Source organism: Epinephelus lanceolatus, chromosome 9 (assembly GCF_041903045.1).
Source record: "Epinephelus lanceolatus isolate andai-2023 chromosome 9, ASM4190304v1, whole genome shotgun sequence".
Classification (NCBI taxonomy): Eukaryota; Metazoa; Chordata; class Actinopteri; order Perciformes; family Serranidae; genus Epinephelus; species Epinephelus lanceolatus.
In genome coordinates, this window is record NC_135742.1 from 45053346 (window position 1) to 45069990 (window position 16645).

At 42.8% G+C, this 16645-nt stretch overlaps 1 protein-coding gene across 6 annotated transcripts in view; it reads left to right on the top strand.

Annotated features, from left to right (window-relative positions):
• Positions 1-16645, top strand: part of LOC117252502 (histone-lysine N-methyltransferase EHMT1) — a 156184-nt gene that overhangs the window by 91857 nt on the left and 47682 nt on the right. For 5 of the 6 annotated variants that reach the window (XM_078170997.1, XM_078170998.1, XM_033619471.2 and 2 more), the window contains 2 exons: positions 8329-8430; positions 8545-8649. In XM_078170997.1, the coding sequence (XP_078027123.1) occupies positions 8329-8430; positions 8545-8649 (207 nt within the window). The remainder of the gene's footprint in view (positions 1-8328; positions 8431-8544; positions 8650-16645) is intronic. The other variant, XM_078170999.1, reaches the window with a different exon arrangement.

Here is a 16645-nt window from a genome sequence, read left to right on the forward strand (position 1 = left end):
TGGATAAGCAAAACTTAAAAGTTTAAAATAACCTTGATCGTGAGAGTATAAAAGCGCAACTAAAACGTAAATACAAAAGAGGCTAAAGCACTATTCAGACGGGATTAGTTTTACATGGGCACGTGGGGTAATGTCACTTTACCACAGGACGTCGGTAATATTAATGACCAATTCGCACGGGATAAGAAGTATCAGTAAAACTACCACAAGTGGGAGGGGTAAATCCATTCACGCACCGCCGTCCCCTCCTGTCGTCACGTGCGTATGATGTTGCTTCCTGTGCATACCACACTCGGAACACATTTGAATCGTGTTCGTCATAGGCCCACAGTACCTGAGGTTTTCACACGGACTTGTCCGAATGTGAAGTGCAAAACTGAGTGCTTCTTCAAGAGCCTCCATACTTGAAAATCCGCGAAAAACCACTTGTAAACAGGATATGACGAAATATGTACACACATTAGGGCTGTCAAAAGCACCATGAAATTGAGTTTGAATATTTTCTAATTAATTTAATAGTTTAAATAATCGAATTTATTATTATTTTTTTTATTTATTTATTTATTTATTTTTACAAAAAAACCCACAAAAAATAAGTTGCTTATTGCTGACGCAATATGAACGTGACACTCGGATGAAAACACCCGTTCTGACCTCACTGAAGTGCCAGGTATGACCAAGTTCTGCCTCGCTATCTGAGCAATGTTTGGATACTTCAGTGCGTAGTTTTCCATCACAAGAGTGGATCCTGGTCGGCTCGTAGTGGTGTCTCATTCTGGTAATGTTTCAAATCTTCTTCAAAAAGGGTAGGCAGAGAGGCAGCAGGTGCAACACTCTCCCAGTATGTCTCCCCGAACAGGTCACACATCACAGACAGCGCAGTGGGTGGTGTTGGAGCAGCGGGCTCCTCCGTCGGCGCCTCTCCCTCCATCGCTGTGTCCCTTTCTGGCCCGGCTTGTGCGCGAGTCATCTCTGCCTGAACGGGATTCGCCATGATATACAACATTATTGATAGTATTAATTAATTATTAATGATATCCGAATTATCAAATTTAGGTTCAAACTTATAAAAAATATATATATTCGAATATATTTCAAACTTTGAATTTTTTTTGACAGCCCTAAGTCACACATATTTACTGCTGGTCTATTCGCACAGGATTCATATTACCTGAGGTAATTTTCTGGGACCCTTTTACAGAAGGTAAAAGTCGCAGTAATCTTTACTGACATCGTGCGGTAATGATTACTGACATGGCACATTCGGAGGGGACTAAAATCTCTGGTAATTATTACTTTACCCCACGTACCTACAGTACAGGCCAAAAGTTTGGACACACCTTCTCATTCAATGCGTTTTCTTTATTTTCATGACTATTTACATTGTAGATTCTCACTGAAGGCATCAAAACTATGAATGAACACATGTGGAGTTATGTACTTAACAAAAAAAGGTGAAATAACTGAAAACATGTTTTATATTCTAGTTTCTTCAAAATAGCCACCCTTTGCTCTGATTACTGCTTTGCACACTCTTGGCATTCTCTCCATGAGCTTCAAGAGGTAGTCACCTGAAATGGTTTTCCAACAGTCTTGAAGGAGTTCCCAGAGGTGTTTAGCACTTGTTGGCCCCTTTGCCTTCACTCTGCGGTCCAGCTCACCCCAATCCATCTCGATTGGGTTCAGGTCCGGTGACTGAGGAGGCCAGGTCATCTGCCGCAGCACTCCATCACTCTCCTTCTTGGTCAAATAGCCCTTACACAGCCTGGAGGTGTGTTTGGGGTCATTGTCCTGTTGAAAAATAAATGATCGTCCAACTAAACGCAAACCAGATGGGATGGCATGTCGCTGCAGGATGCTGTGGTAGCCATGCTGGTTCAGTGTGCCTTCAATTTTGAATAAATCCCCATCAGTGTCACCAGCAAAACACCCCCACACCATCACACCTCCTCCTCCATGCTTCACAGTGGGAACCAGGCATGTGGAATCCATCCGTTCACCTTTTCTGCGTCTCACAAAAACATGGCGGTTGGAACCAAAGATCTCAAATTTGGACTCATCAGACCAAAGCACAGATTTCCACTGGTCTAATGTCCATTCCTTGTGTTTCTTGGCCCAAACAAATCTCTTCTGCTTGTTGCCTCTCCGTAGCAGTGGTTTCCTAGCAGCTATTTGACCATGAAGGCCTGATTCGCGCAGTCTCCTCTTAACAGTTGTTCTAGAGATGGGTCTGCTGCTAGAACTCTGTGTGGCATTCATCTGGTCTCTGATCTGAGCTGCTGTTAACTTGCGATTTCTGAGGCTGGTGACTCGGATGAACTTATCCTCAGAAGCAGAGGTGACTTTTGGTCTTCCTTTCCTGGGTCGGTCCTCATGTGTGCCAGTTTGGTTGTAGCGCTTGATGGTTTTTGCGACTCCACTTGGGGACACATTTAAAGTTTTTGCAATTTTCCGGACTGACTGACCTTCATTTCTTAAAGTAATGATGGCCACTCGTTTTTCTTTAGTTAGCTGATTGGTTCTTGCCATAATATGAATTTTAACAGTTGTCCAATAGGGCTGTCGGCTGTGTATTAACCTGACTTCTGCACAACACAACTGATGGTCCCAACCCCATTGATAAAGCAAGAAATTCCACTAATTAACCCTGATAAGGCACACCTGTGAAGTGGAAACCATTTCAGGTGACTACCTCTTGAAGCTCATGGAGAGAATGCCAAGAGTGTGCAAAGCAGTAATCAGAGCAAAGGGTGGCTATTTTGAAGAAACTAGAATATAAAACATGTTTTCAGTTATTTCACCTTTTTTTGTTAAGTACATAACTCCACATGTGTTCATTCATAGTTTTGATGCCTTCAGTGAGAATCTACAATGTAAATAGTCATGAAAATAAAGAAAACGCATTGAATGAGAAGGTGTGTCCAAACTTTTGGCCTGTACTGTATGTAAAACTAATCCCGTCCGAATAGGGCTTAAGAAAATAAAAAAATAAGAAGAAGACAAAAGAGAGAGACAAGAGACACACACAAGAGACTAGAGTAGAGAGGGCAAGCGCACCAGATCGCGCATGTTTTCAACAGGCCAAAGTGGGCGGATCTGATAAGGCGGTCTTCTTAGTTGTAAAACAGGCTGATTACTTTATTTCAAAAGAAACTTAATGCTTCTTATTATACCATATATATGTATATCTTTATATCTTTGACATATACTTTGACATGTTACGCGCGATAGGCACATACTCTTCTCATTAGGGCTGTCAACGAATATTCTAAATTCGAATTTAAATTTGAATTTGAAAAAAAAATGGACCTTCGAATGTGAAAATTGATATTCGATTGTGGAGAAAAAAAACCCCCACCACCGCAGCTGTCCTCTTTGCGAGTGGGCGATGGCCTGGGCCGCTGCACTGAACGCACTGCATAAGGCCACCGCCCGTGGAGGTGCTGCGAAGCGCAGCGCACAAGCCGGAGCATTTCCGTTCACAACAGACGTGCATTTCTCCATGCTGGTCGACAAGTGGTTGTGCTCCCAGCTGTTGTCTCCGTCACCCGGCTTGACACATTCGCTCACGCAGAAAATAGACCAGAGTCGGCCACAGAGCTGCGCGGCGACGGGTCAGAGAGGGGGGGCGAGCGAGAGGTCCGCGGTCGTTTCTAACGTAATGTTATAGATAATTGTTTTATGTGTTTTAATGTGTAGGTATGTAAATGTTTTCAAAGACATTTATGTTGAAATAAAAATACCTACAAGTAGGCTAGTTATGTTTCCTTGTATTAATACATATACAAGTATGTTTCCTTGTATTAGTTTGCCCTCTTGTGGACATAATGCGAAAAAAAAAAAAAATTTGAATGGTTCGAACCTATGAGTTATTTTTAGAACAAATATTCGAACGTCATTTTTGAGCAGTTTTGACAGCCCTACTTCTCATTATGGTCAAAATCAGTTCTTAACATCCAATTAAAATGAATACAATCGAAAACAACCTATAGTTGCGACTTAAAATGAAAAACAAAATGAGGAAGCACATATTCATGCAAACAAGATGATTAATGAATTCCAATTATATTTCTACACTTCAAACACATAATATGGATAAAAGGTATAATTTCACTTCCAACAGACATTTCAATTTTGGTCACACAGAACATTTGGTAAGAGAGGGGAGGGTGTGCTTTCCTGGGGTGACAGGAAGGGACAGGATGTGGTGGAAAAAAGAAGCATTGTCTTAGACAACTAGTGGGTCATTCATCACCGTGTTTTGCCCCAAGGCTGGCTACTTTAAGATGGCATCTGAATGCATTGCAGAGATCTAGCTTGGTGAATATTTTGGCATTTTGTAAAAGTTCAAAAGCAGAGGAGATGAGTGGGAGGGGGTACCTGTTTTTGACGGTGATGTCATTCAATGGAGGGCCTGAGAGATCCATCTTTTTTCCCCACGAAGAAGAATCTGGTTCCAGCCAGGGAGGAGGAAGGTCGGATCAATCCTGCCTTCAATGAAGAGTCAATGTATTTAGTCATGGCTCTGGTCTTATTAAAATCCTCTTTGAGGTCAAGATAAGATGGTGGTACCTTGGATAAGTTAGGAAAGTCAGTGTCACACTCAGGTTCGGTTGATATAGTCTCAGTCTTGACATGATTGATGGTTAGCTCAGCAACAGTTTCATTGTCAAGGTTTACCTTTCCAGGTTCAGTTGTCCAACATGACCTGTGACAGTCCTCTCCCCACCCCTTGATCCTCCCAGATCTCCAGTCAATTTGGGGATTGTGTCTGGTCAACCAAGGAAACCCTAATATGTAATTGAAAACTTATGAGTTCTGTGTGTTACCTGTTGTCAATGGTAAGTGTGATGGGTTCTGTGACATGTGTGACCTTGAATAGTATTTTACCATCTAAAGCACTGGTGGTAACGGGTTGCGGCAAGGTTTCAGTCTTGATGTTAAGTCTCTTAACCATACCCCAGTCCATAAGGTTTTCATTAGCTCCTGAATCCACCAATACCCCCTGAGTAACAGTCTGGTCATGAACCTTTACCAGGACTTGAGTCAGAGCACGAGAAGGGAAGTTGAGGGTGAAGAGTCGGCTTGCCAGCGCCCTCCTCTTCATTGGCGAGCCTGCTCTTTTGCTGGACAGGATGCAAGCAGGTGGTCTGATTGACCACAGTAGAAACAGCAGCCCTCCCATAGCTGGTGCTGCCACTCCTCGGGAGTGATTTTGGCCCTGCCCAACTGCATGGGCTCCTCTGGAGCTTTAGGAGGCGCTGGTCTCTCAGGTGACGATTGAGCTTGGGATGTAGATCTCCAGAGGGTCCTGGCTTGGTGTGAACAATGACGTGAAAGATGAACAGAAGTGCGTCTTCTCTCTCTGAGTCGTTCTTGAAGATGGTTGTCGATGCGGGTGGCCATGGAGATTATGGCGTCTAGATCAGTGGGAAGCTCTAGGGGTGCTAACTGGTCTTTAATAGAGTCTGTGAGACCGTTCATGAAAGCATCAATTCGTGCAGGGGTATTCCACCTACTGTCTGCTCCTAATGTCCTGAACTCAATAGCATAGTAGATAAACCTGCCGATCACATTGTTTAATTTGCATGAGCACTCTGGAAGCCTCCCTTGCTGGGGAGGAGTGATCAAAAATTCGGCTCATAGTCTCTGTGAACCTGGGGAGTGATTGGCACAGAACTGAGTCTCTGGACCATTCTGCCATGGCCCATGCCGCTGCTCTGCCTGTCAGATGGGACATAATTGCCTGATCCGACACTAAAGCAGCCAGGTTGTGTTTAAAATGCAAATCGCACAGTACTAAAAACGGCCTACAATCTCTGGAATCTCCGGAGAACTTCTCTGGGGCAGCCAGGCGAAGTCCAGGAGATGGAGGCCTGGCTTGATCCAAAGCAGCAGTAGTGTCAGCAGCAGGTAGAGATGACATGCAGGGTTCAGCGCTAAGGTTAAAGTGAAAAATTTGTCAATCGTTCTTCGTCTATAATTTTGCGCCCTACTTGAGCCATGCCCACCTCTTGCTTCCATCTCTCTGCCCTGCTCTACTCTACTTCAACGCTACTTAGCTCTCTCTCTACTCTACCAGTAGACTACCACATCCACCTATTGCACAAAAGGCACACAGCAGTGTTTCCCCTAGGATGGAGTTGTAGCAGCGGAGGTGAAGCACACGCATGAAAAATAATTTTCACATGCGTGAAACTTTTTTGGATGCTTGCAAAGCACAGCCTGCTGGGATGCTTCTATGTATCTACTGGCACCAGAAGGGCTCTTTAGGACTAAGTACATACAGTACATTTGTGCACAGTAATGAGCAGGTGAAATGTCTGTCTAGCTTACATATGAGGTGTCTCAAGATTTAGGAACATACAGTTTTATTGAATATAATAAAAGTAAAAAGTCACATGACATGCTGCTGTTTTGTGCTATGACCTATTTAAATGTTGGAAGTTGTTATTTACGTGACAACGCCTGAACGCAACACAAGCTCAGCACGAGTGCCGTGCTGTGCTGCTGTGCAAACAGCTGTTTGTCTGTGCGTAACAGCAGTCTGTTGGTTATTTACACACTGTCCATAACAATAACTTTGTCAGCTGACAAACTGCACCGGCCTCGGGGTCAGGTTTGGTCAGGAAAATGCGGCCCGAGCCGCTCTAGCGTGCTCACCTGTGTGTGTGGCGGAACTCCGCCGTGCGCAATATAGAGAGCAGAGGAGAATTGTTAACGCGTACCATGTAGAGACAGAAATGACACGATGACATAACACCATAAATAGTATATTGTTATGTTATTATATGAAGCGTCCGTCGTGCACAATAATATCAATGGGGGCTGTGGGCAGGACATTGTTACACAGCTGTGCCTGTGACTTCAGGTAGAGAGACCGCTGCCTCAGAGCAGAAGAGCACGTTTTAAAATACATTTATTTTATCAATTAGTTATTAACTTTTACTATTTTTAGCAACTTGCCCGATCGGCCAAGTGAGTTGTTAGTTTACATGCCCGACCGCGAGTTTTACTTGCCCCGGGCAATCGGGCAATCTTTATTGTTGAGCCCTGACATGGTAGGAGGTGTAGCAGAGGAATCAGCTTTGAGGTGGTTAATGAGAAGATTTAGTTGACTTGCCAGGTGGTTCACTTGGTGGGTAACAGAGGATTGGAAATACCGCTGTCGGTCGGTGAGATTCCTCAGTCCTTGGTTAATGGCAGAGAGCTGTTCCTCATGTTCATGCAGTCCGGTGCCCTGGGCACGCAAGGCTGTCCTCACAGTTTAAGAGTCTGCTGAGTCCATTATGGTCAGTTCATTCTGTTGGGAACGGGACACCAATCACTGGGACTCAAATGCACACTCTGGAGACGGTAGTGAAGTTTAACAAAAATCTTTACTTGAAAAATCACACGAAGGGAGGAAGTCAGGGTCTGAAACGAGAGGGAAAAGGTGAGTACAAAATAAAACAGGAAGTGCAAGACGAGACTAGACATGAGTGACTTTAACATAACATAAAAGTGCTCATGACAATGAAACATGAAACTAAACTAAGGCATACTATGATCAACATAAAACATAAACATGAATTAACAGATTTTACATGACGTGACAAAACGTGGATGTCCCTATTTAGTGCCAGTATTTGGTATGTCTGTTCTGGGCTACTGTAGAAACATGGTGGTGCAATATGGCGATCTCTGTAGAGAAAGACCTGCTCCTTATGTAGACATAAACAGCCTATTTGTCTTATTCTTATCATTCTTATTTTCAGGTGATTAAACATACTTATTTATTATATTTCATTTCTGCCAATATATCCCCCTAAAACTTACACACTGGACCCTTAAGTGACTCATCTGAATGATTTAAAAAAATGTGTAGGGTTAATCCATTTTTTGTATTAATAATTTTCTCTTAGGTATGAAGGAAATTTGCAAGTGGTCCAACCCCTGTTGTAGTCATGTACTGACAGTCTGTCTTTGTCTACGGGGGGTACATGCCCATTTGTGAATTTGAAGTTAAAATATGAATTCAGTATTGATGAGGACAGCTTTAAATCTAATTTAGTCTAAACAAAGCCTTTACTCTTTTATTAAGTAGTAGTCTTTTAAAATGTACAACTTTGTATTAACCCCTCCATCTCTAAGCCTAAGCTAGGCTCTAGAGGGTGGCAGATGACTAGCTATAGAAAATATTTGAACTGTCAGACTCATTTATTTCATTATGTTCCAGTGTCTTGTTTCAACCACAAGTTTTAACTTATGGAATCCAGTGAGTTATCCTTTCTTTTAGACTGAACAGTAGTGGCAGTAGTTTAATGTGAATCTATGTTGTCATCCCAGGATATCATGGGCTTCACCTGTCTGCATCTGGCAGCCAAATTGGGACATTATGACATTGTCCATCATCTGCTGTCCAAGGCATCGAAATACATCAACTGCCAAGTAAAAACAACACTTCCTCATTTGCTAACTGCTGCTAACAGCTAATGTTGTCATGTGTCAATGTAAATGTTTGTGTAAATCTCTGTAAAAGTTTTACCGCTTCTGTCTGTGCAGGATGACGGAGGATGGACTCCCATCACCTGGGCCATCGAATACAAGCATAAAGAGCTGGTCCACCTGCTTCTGGCCAGAGGGGCCGATGTTAACATCAGAGACAAGGTCAGTGCACACACTACACTATTCACTTTCACAACTGTACAACACACATACACCGCAACTCTGACTAAACATCGGAACATTTCTTCCTCACCATCTTCACCACCCTGCAAGCGTTTAAAAAAACACAGATATTTTTGTCTGCTTTTCACCTGAAAAGCAGACAAATATATCTGCGTTTTTTAAACTCCCTCACCATCTTCACCAGTCCATCCTCCGTCATCCTGCACACCAGAGTGGTGAAGATGGTGAGGACAGAGAGCATGTGTCTGAATATATGTGACATATATATGACATATATTCCAACACGCTCTCTGTCCGCTGATGGGAGTGTGCTCACCTGCATGTGCGCTCACATGTCTGTGTGTGTGTGTGTGTGTGTGTGTGTGTGTGTGTGTGTGTTTGCGCTAGGGCTGGGTATTGCCACTGATTTCCCGAATCGATTCCATTTTTATTCAAGGGGTCCCGATTCGAGAGAATCGATTCCCGATAGAGAGTTTCTTTAGTTACAATACCAATTTTTGCTAGTATGTGAAAGATTTTCAGAGAACTAATGAACATGAACATTAAACATTAACAATGAATTATTTTTTTAAAAGAATAAATTCACAACAGGAATAACTGAATATTTTATAAAATAGTTATAAGTTATAAGTTTCTAGAGCAGCAACAGTAACATTAAAACAGCAAAGTCACAATATTAACTTAATATCTCACTGGAAACAAATCTAAAATGTCAATAAAATAAATCATATTCCTGACATCACAATACTGAGTAACGTTTAAAAAGAATAAAGAACACAGACATCAGTCAGTATCAGTCCTCCTGCCCTCTCTGCTCCTCCATCTGCTGCTGAGGAGAGTCACTGCCTGCAGGTCACATGACCACCGCTAAGTTTTAAGATATGAGACAAACTGAGCTAAGCCATTAAACATAAGCACTTGTTGTTTCAGCTTGTTAGTAACAATTTGCTATTACATGGAAAGCGCTCTGTGCTCATTTAAAACACATTATCAGTGGCAGTGGATGAGAGACTGTGGACAGAGCAGATTGAAGTATTGCTTTTCTCCGTGTTTACATGTTGCTGATCAGGTGTATTGATAAAGTATTGCCTTTTTCCTTGAGGAGGTTTTATTGCACTCACAGTAACAAGCGTAGTTGTTGTCAGCTCACATCATCTTCACCTCTCTGTCTCCACTGCGGCATCTTCACTCTGTGTTTGTGTGTGTCTGTGTGTGTGTGTAAAAGTGGCACAGCAGCCAGGACGTAGAGCCAGCAGGAGGAGACGCTGCAGCATGATAATAAATTACACCCAAATGTAAAAAAGTAAGCTAACAGTTACTAGGGCTGTAGTCTCCTGGTCAACTAGTCGATTATTTGGTCGCTATTAGGGATGGGCATCAATTTTCGATTATCGATGATTGATTGTTAAGGCTTTTGATCGATCACAAATAATTTTGATTGATAGTTGCAGTGTTTCCCCTACAATGCCTGGCATAGGTCCGGCGAGCCGCAGTGCCAACGAGACCCCCTGCCCGGCGAGTCGCCGTGCCAACAAGACCCTTCCGCCCAGGCCTACGAGACCCCCGCCAGACCTATGCCAGGCAAAAAAACAGAAACAGACGGAGGCTCTCATCGCTCTTCAAAGCTTCGGCGGCTTCCCTTGAGGCCTCTGAAAACACTACGCCATTGAAAGACGGCGGTTTTGCTGAAAACCGAAGCCTGTAACTCTCGCTGGCAACGGTTGTAAACACCCAGGGGTGAACAGCACATGCGCGCCATTCTTCCTCTTTGGCCTGGGGTTTGAAGCTCAAAACTGGGGCAGCTGTGCTCTCTTGCGGCGACAGTCTGCACTGCACTCTTTTGTTTTCTCTCTTTTGAAATACTCGCTTATCAATTAATCGATAATTGATCGTTAATTTTTTTGATGATCGAATAATGAATTTTGATCGTTTGCCCATCCCTAGTCTCGTCCGACCAAATTCTCATTGGTCGAATAATCGCCGTGTTACTTTCATAAGGAGAAAAGTGCTACATCAACAGCTTTCAAGGATTAATCCATTATTTCCTGTGGCGGGGGGACAGGCTAAGTTACCTGTGAAAATGGGGGTGTTTTCAAAACACCCACGTTGTTGACAGAAAGTTGAACTCGCCCACCCTAATACCTTTGTTAGATGCTGCTGATGTCTCTGGTTTTATATGAGAAGAGGAAAAGATCGCTAGACGCTAGGCTAATGTATACAATGTAAAACGCCATAGACTTGTGCTAATAACGTTGACATGTTGTATTGGTGGGGGAAATGTGTCCAGATAAAGACGAAGTGTTTGTCTGTCAGTTCTGTGATTTATAGTGAAGCCAGTTTGCGTACTTGTGTTTGAAATTGTCTCTATTAAGCCATATTTAATGTGTGTTTTGAATGACCTATATAAATAAAGTTTGATTTGAACTAAACTTTACAGCACTTAACACAGTCCTCCACCGCCAACTAGTGTTTTGGAGGTCTAACTGCAGAGTGACAGACACACCACCGCAAAAGTAAAAATAATGTGCAGATATTAGGGCTGGGCGATATGACCAAAATCTCATATCATGATATAGCACATTTTAAGCCAATGAATAAAAAGTTGCACCCCGACCGCTTAAATGTGCCTCTGTGTGTGCTTTTACGTAGCACGCAGGAGTTCCAGATTCAGAGGTGTGACGGGGATCAGACTGATCAGAGCTTTAAACTCTGCCATGAGGGAGTACAAAAACGTTACTAGGACGAGGCGAGGACATTTCTCCTCGTTTGATAACATTATGATGAGTCAGGCAACCGGCTCATTTTAAGGAAGACGAGAGAAAAAGAAAGAGAGAAAGAGAGAGAGAGAGAGAGAGAGAGAGAGAGAGAGCGAGCAGCTGTGGTCGAGCAAGTGAGAGAGTGAGTGAAGAGAGGGAGTGCTAGTAGCGAGAAAGCTGGTGAATCAGATCAATAAAACGTTATTTTCTGATTGTTTCACAGCGGTTATGTTCTAAAGCACAAACACGCCCACATCCCCGCACACCTCCGCTCAACACTGAGGCTGTACTCTGCACCACCTGATTTGGTCTGAATATTGTTGCCGTCTCACTGCATCTCTGCTGGGCTGAGCCCTCAGTGTGTGCAGCGCAGCAGAGACAGACAGCCGAGTTATATAAACTCGTTATGTTACTGTAAGTGCCGTAAAAGCTTTGCGAATTAAAAAGCCAAGAAGAGAAATTTATCAATGAGATCCGTGCAAAAGATGGACAGACTCCAAATGATGAAAAATATTGCCATAAGAAGTGTAATTTGCATCACAACGATATAAACGATAGAGCAAAATATGAAACGATAGACATTTTTCTCTCGTCACACGATATATATCGTCATATCGCACAGCCCTATTGAAGATTATGTGCGACTTTCGTCGACCAAGATTTTCTTTGGTTGACTACAGCCCTAACAGTTACAGATAAAAGAGCTGGTAATGTCAAACATAAAACGCTGCCATTGCCCTTAGGGTTTTTTTGGTTTCTCCTGCACATTTGTGATATCTGTTCTATATATTGTATGTTGTATATTTTTTGTTCTACTCTTGCATTGTTTTGTTTAATATATATTTTTCCTCTCGTGCTAATAAATAAATAATATATAAATTGTTTACATATTTTGCTAACTGTTAAAATGCACCAGACAAATAAGTTTTGTTCCTGTAATTTGTTTATATACTTTGTTCATTTAAAATAAATTTTTCTGTTGCTGTGCCAATCCCTTGCCCCTTTAATGTGAAAGTTTCATTTTAATATAAGATTTTGGCTGTTAACATTTTAGTATGTTAAGGAAGTTACAAGATTTAGTGAAGTTATTTCAATGTATCTATTTTTTGGACATTTTACAGCGCTTAAAAAATATCGCGATATTATCGTTTACCATGATAATTTGGTCACTATAATCGAGATATCAAATTTTCCATATCATTACATCCCTTGTGTGTGTGTGTGTGTGTGTGTGTGTACATATACACATATGTATATGTATATACATATACATATACATATATCTTTTCATGGGACAACACTATAGAAATTAGACAACTGTCCCTTGCCAACATGCACGTATGGTGGTGGCAGCACTCATGCAACTCCAAACCATGATGCTGCCACCACTATACTTGACTGTTGGCAAGGGACTCACCTGTGCACCTGTGGGCCATCCTCAAGCTGAAGGTGGGGTAGCGCAAGGTGTCTTCACATCCATCTGCTCCATGATGTCATCATGGAGGAGTGGGAGAGGATTCCTGAAGCAACCTGTGAGCTCTGGTGAATTCCATGCCCAAAAGGGTTAAGGCAGTGCTAGATAATAATGGTTGGCACACAAAATATTGACACTTTAGGCACAATTTGGACATGTTCACTGTGGTGTGTACTCACTTATGTTGCCAGCTGTTTAGATGTTGATGGCTGTGTTTTGAGTAATTTTCAGAGGAAGGTAAATCTATACTACTATACAAGCTGTATAGTGTCATTTTTATAGTGTTGTCCCATGAAAAGATATAATGAAATATTTGCAGAAATGGGAGGGGTGTACTCACTTATGTGAGATACTATATACAGTACAGGCCAAAAGTTTGGACACACCTTCTCATTCAATGCGTTTTCTTTATTTTCATGACTATTTACATTGTAGATTCTCACTGAAGGCATCAAAACTATGAATGAACACATGTGGAGTTATGTACTTAACAAAAAAAGGTGAAATAACTGAAAACATGTTTTATATTCTAGTTTCTTCAAAATAGCCACCCTTTGCTCTGATTACTGCTTTGCACACTCTTGGCATTCTCTCGGTGAGCTTCAAGAGGTAGTCACCTGAAATGGTTTCCACTTCACAGATGTGCCTTATCAGGGTTAATTAGTGGAATTTCTTGCTTTATCAATGGGGTTGGGACCATCAGTTGTGTTGTGCAGAAGTCAGGTTAATACACAGCCGACAGCCCTATTGGACAACTGTTAAAATTCATATTATGGCAAGAACCAATCAGCTAACTAAAGAAAAGCGAGTGGCCATCATTACTTTAAGAAATGAAGGTCAGTCAGTCCGGAAAATTGCAAAAACTTTAAATGTGTCCCCAAGTGGAGTCGCAAAAACCATCAAGCGCTACAACCAAACTGGCACACATGAGGACCGACCCAGGAAAGGAAGACCAAGAGTCACCTCTGCTTCTGAGGATAAGTTCATCCGAGTCACCAGCCACAGAAATCGCAAGTTAACAGCAGCTCAGATCAGAGACCAGATGAATGCCACACAGAGTTCTAACAGCAGACCCATCTCTAGAACAACTGTTAAGAGGAGACTGCGCGAATCAGGCCTTCATGGTCAAATAGCTGCTAGGAAACCACTGCTAAGGAGAGGCAACAAGCAGAAGAGATTTGTTTGGGCCAAGAAACACAAGGAATGGACTTAGACCAGTGGAAATCTGTGCTTTGGTCTGATGAGTCCAAATTTGAGATCTTTGGTTCCAACCGCCGTGTCTTTGTGAGACGCAGAAAAGGTGAACGGATGGATTCCACATGCCTGGTTCCCACTGTGAAGCATGGAGGAGGAGGTGTGATGGTGTGGGGGTGTTTTGCTGGTGACACTGTTGGGGATTTATTCAAAATTGAAGGCACACTGAACCAGCATGGCTACCACAGCATCCTGCAGCGACATGCCATCCCATCCGGTTTGCGTTTAGTTGGACGATCATTTATTTTTCAACAGGACAATGACCCCAAACACACCTCCAGGCTGTGTAAGGGCTATTTGACCAAGAAGGAGAGTGATGGAGTGCTGCGGCAGATGACCTGGCCTCCTCAGTCACCGGACCTGAACCCAATCGAGATGGTTTGGGGTGAGCTGGACCACAGAGTGAAGGCAAAGGGGCCAACAAGTGCTAAACACCTCTGGGAACTCCTTCAAGACTGTTGGAAAACCATTTCAGGTGACTACCTCTTGAAGCTCATGGAGAGAATGCCAAGAGTGTGCAAAGCAGTAATCAGAGCAAAGGGTGCCTATTTTGAAGAAACTAGAATACAAAACATGTTTTCAGTTATTTCACCTTTTTTTGTTAAGTACATAACTCCACATGTGTTCATTCATAGTTTTGATGCCTTCAGTGAGAATCTACAATGTAAATAGTCATGAAAATAAAGAAAACGCATTGAATGAGAAGGTGTGTCCAAACTTTTGGCCTGTACTGTACATATGTACATATATATATATATATATATATATATATATATATATATATATATATATATATATACAGCTCTGGAAAAAATTAAGAGACCACTGGAAAATTATGAGTTTCTCTGATTTTACTGTTTATAGGTATGTGTTTGAGTAAAATGAACATTTTTGTTTCATTCTATAAACTACTGACAACATTTCTCCCAAATTCCAAGTAAGAGTATTGTCGTTCAGAGCATTTATTTGCAGAACATGACAAATGGTCAAAATGGGTGCGTGCATGCGTGCGTGCGTGTGAATGACAGAGAAGCCCCCTGCCAGATTTTCCGCGAATGTTGGGCCGTTTTGTCGGCAAGCTGCGGGTGTTTAGACACACAGAGCCAGATTGGCGAGTTGATCCGAGGTGCCCAATTTTCCGCCTCGTAGGGTAGTCATGTTGGCGGAACCCTTTTAGTTTAAACAGACCGAGGCGGCCTTCCGCAACGGGAGGGGCTGTTGAAGACTTGTGGGAGGAGCTGTTGATGATGCTGCACGTGCGACCCACTGGCCTTGGATAAACAGGAAGCAGCTGATAGCAGGAATGAGCAGCTAGTACTAGTAGCAAGAAGGAAACGCACACCTGACAGACACTGTAAACATGAGCAACTGGGGAGACAAGGAATTGCGTGCCCTCCTTGCCCTCACAAATGAAGAGGCCATTAACCGTCAGATGGCAGGAACAGTGAAGAACGAGCCGACTTATGAGAGAATCGTTGAAGGACTGACTAGCCGCGGCTTCCCTCCCACGTCACTGTTTACGTCACACGCTGAGCTACACGTTTTGTTACTTGCTCACCCCCCACCCCCTTTGCCCCAAAAAAGGTGCATTCTGTATAAACAAAAGTAGGTAGGCAGAGAGAGAGAGAGAGAGGTGGGTGTGGTAATCAAAGGGCTGTTTGGCCTACAAGATGGCCGAATCAAAGCTGGCTTCAGGTCGGGGGAGGGTTTGTCTGAGTTGCCTCTTTGAGTGTAGCTCTGTTGAAAGTCTATATGTAAATGAGTCTATGTGAATGTGATATGTGTTGCATAGGGTCTGAAACAGGATGTTTAGTTGCATGCAAGACATTTGGCAAAACCAACTTTTACCAATAACTTAACTGCAATCACAACGATGACTCAATAAACAGCATTAAATCACATACAAGTTAAACTGTGTTTTTAGGCTGTACAGCTGTGATAAAGCTATGCCCAGTTGTTACGTTACTGGTCCTTGAATGCATGGAGGGAAGAGTTGGTTTGAGGCGTGCTGCTTTTGTTAGCCAGCACGGGAAGGCTGGAAAGAGCTGTGGTTCCACATGCAGTTTTCTTGTGTCCTTGTTGCAAAGGTGAAACTCCGAGGAAGCTGGTTGCTCAGGGTCTTTGCAGAGATAGATGCTGTGTGCTAACTCACTTGGTTCTCCTTGTTGCTAGAAAGTTAGTTGCAAACCTTGTGCTTGCAAATCTAACTTCTCTGGTTCAGGTTTAGAGAGTCTGTGATCAATTGCCCCACCTTTGATGGTTCAGGGCAAGGAGCAAGGGTCTCAGCATCTGGGCTGGTCCAGGCCCAGCCGAAAAGAGGAAAACTCTGAAGGGAGCAGACCTTCTACAGATGCCTGTGACATCAGAGTCACATGTCACTGTAAAGTCCTGTCCAATCAAGTTTGGCAAACGTTCTCACTGAGGTGAGAAATAGCTCTCTTTGTCTGAAGAACAAAGAGCATGCAGAGAAGAGAAGTCTTCACATGTTCAG